Consider the following 4096-nt stretch of genomic DNA (forward strand, 5'->3'; position numbering starts at 1 on the left):
GTTATTATAAATAGAAAAATCACAAAACAAGCCAAATAATAATTGCACATCAATAATCATCAAATATTTCAACCAATTGATTATTATTCCAAAAATCTGCAATAATAGATTTTTAGAGTAAAAATTCAAACTCCACCTCCGATAACCGAGCAATGAGATTTGCTCAAATTTTTTTGTTGAACCAAAGCTGTCTAAGTTGGAAATGTTATCAGCTGAGCTGATTTTCCATCCATAGCTGATCTATGAACTGCACACTTGATAAAATATATTCGTAACACAATAATAATTTTTATTATCTGCAAAATTAAATCAAAATTGTTAGTGTTTCCATAACCCAACATATTGTCAGTTGATAGCACTATTCAGTAGTGAAAAATATGTCTTAAGGATCACATGGATATTAATTAAAATAATATATATAGAATAATAATTAATTTATATTAAAAAATAAACACAAGTATTCAATTTTCTTATCCGGATAAATAATTGAATATATTTCTGGTTTTAACTATCAGAACGAAACAAATATTGAATCATGCACGTATAAACACACACAAAATAAATTTATTTCTAATTAAACAAATAATAATACAATCTAAATTAATCGATACCTTTAGTTAAAAATATTATAACTTTGTATCCAATAATTAATTTATCCAAGAAATTAATTATTTAAATAATTTTAAATTAAAAAAATTCGACAATGTGATTAAACATTGAAGATGAATTAGTATTTAAATTAAATAAATACACAAAAGGTATCGATTTTTATATTTAGTTCCATATAGTACTTCGTAAGACGCTCTTTTAGGTCTATAACCGTGAGACGAATTGACCCTGACCCATAATTATCATGAATAGTAATACTTTTGAAATAAAAAGTAATAATTTTCATGAATTGGGTGGGCCAGAGATCTGTATACAAAAATTGATTCATGAGACAGTATCACGTAAGTTTTTTGTTTTTTTATACATTAAGTTAGAAATTTTTTTATTCAAAAACTACTAAAGTTAGACCAACCACAACACATTGATTTTGAATTGTAAATTCAAATTAACTAGAGTCGTATCCCAAAACTTGAAGTTCCAACACCAAAATGGGAACCGAATTGGATTGAAATCGGGTTACTCACGATGTGTGCATGTAAATTATTTTTTTAATATAAAATATAGTTTTATTTTTACATATAATTATGTATAAGATTTAATGAGATTAAAGTATTTCATATTTAAAGTTCTAATTTGTCATGTTTTGTTTGATTTTAAAAATAATTGCATTTATGGATAATGAGTATTTTGGAGAAAAAAATTGGTATGACATACTATACAAAAATTGTTAATATTCATGACTCAAATTTAATAATAATAATTAATAATAACACAAAAACTCAAATGAGACGGTTTCACGAGTTATTTTGTGAAACAGATCTTTAACCCGATTCAATTTATTGAAAAATATTAATTTTTATGCTAAATGTTTCACTTTAAGTTTGAACTCGTGAGATCGTCTCAATATTGGTCAACTCATCAGGTTCATGACATGAAGATTGCATGTTCGAATCAGACTTACACAGTAATAGATATAGATGTTCGTGTATTTAAAAACACTCATAAAAAATTTTCAACTCTATCATCTTGATGGCATTAAATAGATTATATATTAATACACACACACTAGTAAAAGATGCACATGCGTTGCATGTGTTATTATTATTTTAAATTTGATCAAATAATATTAAACAATTAATACGAAATTATTTTCAATTTAGAAGAATTGCTCGATTTAAAAGGGAATTTTTGTTTAGATATTTTTTCTAGAGTAAGTCTCTTGTGAGACTGTCTCACGAATCTTTATCTGTGAGACGGGTTAACCTTACCGATATTCACAATAAAAAATAATATTCTTAGCATAAAAAGTACTACTTTTTACCCAAATAAGAAATTCGACCCACGGAATTGATCCGTGAGACAGTCTTACAAGAATTTTTGTGTTTTTCTATGTAAAATATGAAGTAACTTGAATGAGGTATTTAGTAGGGTAAGAAGGACAATTATGAAAATAAATATTTTTGTGTCATCTAAAGTAATTACCAATAACTATTTTATAAGTTAACTTAATTTAAAATTATATTTTGAAGACTTTTTTAAACCATTTATTCCTACCAATTTGTTGGTACGTTCCTACTTCCTACTACTAATCTGCCTAACCAAAAGTCAACCCAACCCAAATATATATATAAATATAAATAAGAAAACATATATATATATAATATAAATAAATAAATCTTTCGAGCATCGATTCTTGGCCTCAAGCGTGGTGCTGTTGTCTACTCTCCCCAAGCGGACTTTTCTTCTTTTCGCGTATTAGCCATGACTCATATCCTTCCACGATTTTTCTCCCTTCCTTCAAGAATTCAATGTTTTTCTTATTTTTCCGATTTTTTTCGGTTTGTATGATTTAGATCTGCTGATTTTCTTGCTTCAATGATGATAGATTTGATTAAAAGACATTTGTGTTGAACCTGTGTTTTATTTTCAATTTTTTGAGTAATTTTTCATCTGGGATACATTTAATCTTGATCGAAGTTGCGGCTTTTGTTAGTTTTATTTATTTTTTGAATATTTTCTTAACTGGGTTTCACGTGGGAACCAAAGAGATCGTGATAGAGAAAGGGCTCAAGCTCGGACTACTGGTAAAGGCAAGCAGAAAGATGATGGGTTGACCCCTGAACAACGCCGCGAAAGGTATTTTTTTTTATTATTTTAAAAAGTTTTCAAGATTCGATTTTTATCTTAGAAGTTTAGATGTTTTGATTAAGATCTGAGTTTCCATTTATGGCTTGATTCGGTCAATTTTGATTTTTTTTGTCCATTATGCTTGACTGCTTGAGCGTCAATTGGCTTAAGATTTCTGCTTCTTTGAATTCAAATATATTAATATTATATACAAGTTTTTTCGTGTGTTGTCATGTCTTTTTTTATGTAAGTTGATTCTTTTTATGTTTGGAATTAGGTCTGTAATCATGGATATGGAAATCTTAATGTAGATAAATACTCTCCAGTTTGTGTGTCTTATAGTCTTTGGTAATTAAGTATAAATAATCTGAATTTTGTATGTAAAGTATAGCCTCCAAGAATACACTAAGCCGACATCCCTGTTTATAATCACGAGTTTGTCTCTATTTTCGTTCCATGATTCATCTATGTATTTTTTGTTGTTAATTTTAATCATTTAATAGAGTTTATATTTCACATTAATTTTAATGGATTATTATTATTTTTTCATATCATGTGTGTATCTGTGCATGTTTACATAGGGACGCGAAGGCGCTTCAAGAAAAAGCAGCAAAAAAGGCGGGTCAGGCCGCATCAGGAAGTGGTGATGCTGGAGATAAAAGCAACAAGAAATAGGGAAGCATCCTCTATTGATGGCTTTCCTGATTTCATATTTAATGTTTGACAAACTGTTGTATACTTCTTTGTTCTCCTTTCTCAATAAGATTTTCAGAGCTGAATTTCTACAGTTGATATATGAAAGATAATGGATTGTTGGGAAACATTGTTTCTTTCATATCTCGTTGAATTCACTTTTTTTTCGTTTTGGTTTCTAAGATGATTTTGATCTTTTGTTTGAAGTAAGTGAAAAGGAGTTTAATATCTGCATCTGGAGCGTGATTTTTAAATTTTGACCATATGTGTTGTTAACTTGTCTGCAGAAGCCAGAAAAGCATATGTACTACTATTTTAAAGATGTTGGCTCGCAATTTTTGTACATTATATTCGAGAACATCTACTATTTTAGGGGATACGATCTGGAATGCTTGTTTAATATTTTTTGATAGAAAAATATTAGATAATTGTCTGAGCTGTTTTGATAGAAAAAGCTTCTTGCCATGTTCAATCAATCGAGATTACCATAATGTTTGTTTTGAAGTTTTGATATGGCATATTTTTTATGAGTCGTGAGTGCTTGAGGAGCTCGTCGATTGTTAGAACTTTGATGGCATAATCATCCTTAGTTTCTACAAATGCCAATTTTGCACTTCCATATCTCATAGGCTGCATAGATTAAAGGCTAAATATGAAGGGATACTTC

General features: G+C 28.6%; 1 protein-coding gene across 1 annotated transcript; it reads left to right on the top strand.

Annotated features, from left to right (window-relative positions):
- Nucleotides 1–2252: 2252 nt before the first annotated feature.
- On the top strand, nucleotides 2253–3571 carry LOC142547619 (uncharacterized). Its single transcript, XM_075655993.1, has 3 exons — nucleotides 2253–2376; nucleotides 2642–2745; nucleotides 3318–3571. Exons 1-3 carry the CDS (start codon nucleotides 2371–2373, stop codon nucleotides 3409–3411), a joined length of 204 nt encoding a protein of 67 aa, XP_075512108.1. The 5' UTR covers nucleotides 2253–2370; the 3' UTR covers nucleotides 3412–3571.
- Nucleotides 3572–4096: the final 525 nt, after the last annotated feature.

This window comes from Primulina tabacum, chromosome 5 (assembly GCF_025594145.1).
Source record: "Primulina tabacum isolate GXHZ01 chromosome 5, ASM2559414v2, whole genome shotgun sequence".
Classification (NCBI taxonomy): Eukaryota; Viridiplantae; Streptophyta; class Magnoliopsida; order Lamiales; family Gesneriaceae; genus Primulina; species Primulina tabacum.

Excerpts from the sequence above, each read along its gene's own strand:
- LOC142547619 (XM_075655993.1), top strand. Across the intron at positions 2,746-3,317 it reads CCTGAACAACGCCGCGAAAG|GGACGCGAAGGCGCTTCAAG; the intron begins GTATTTTTTTTT and ends ATGTTTACATAG.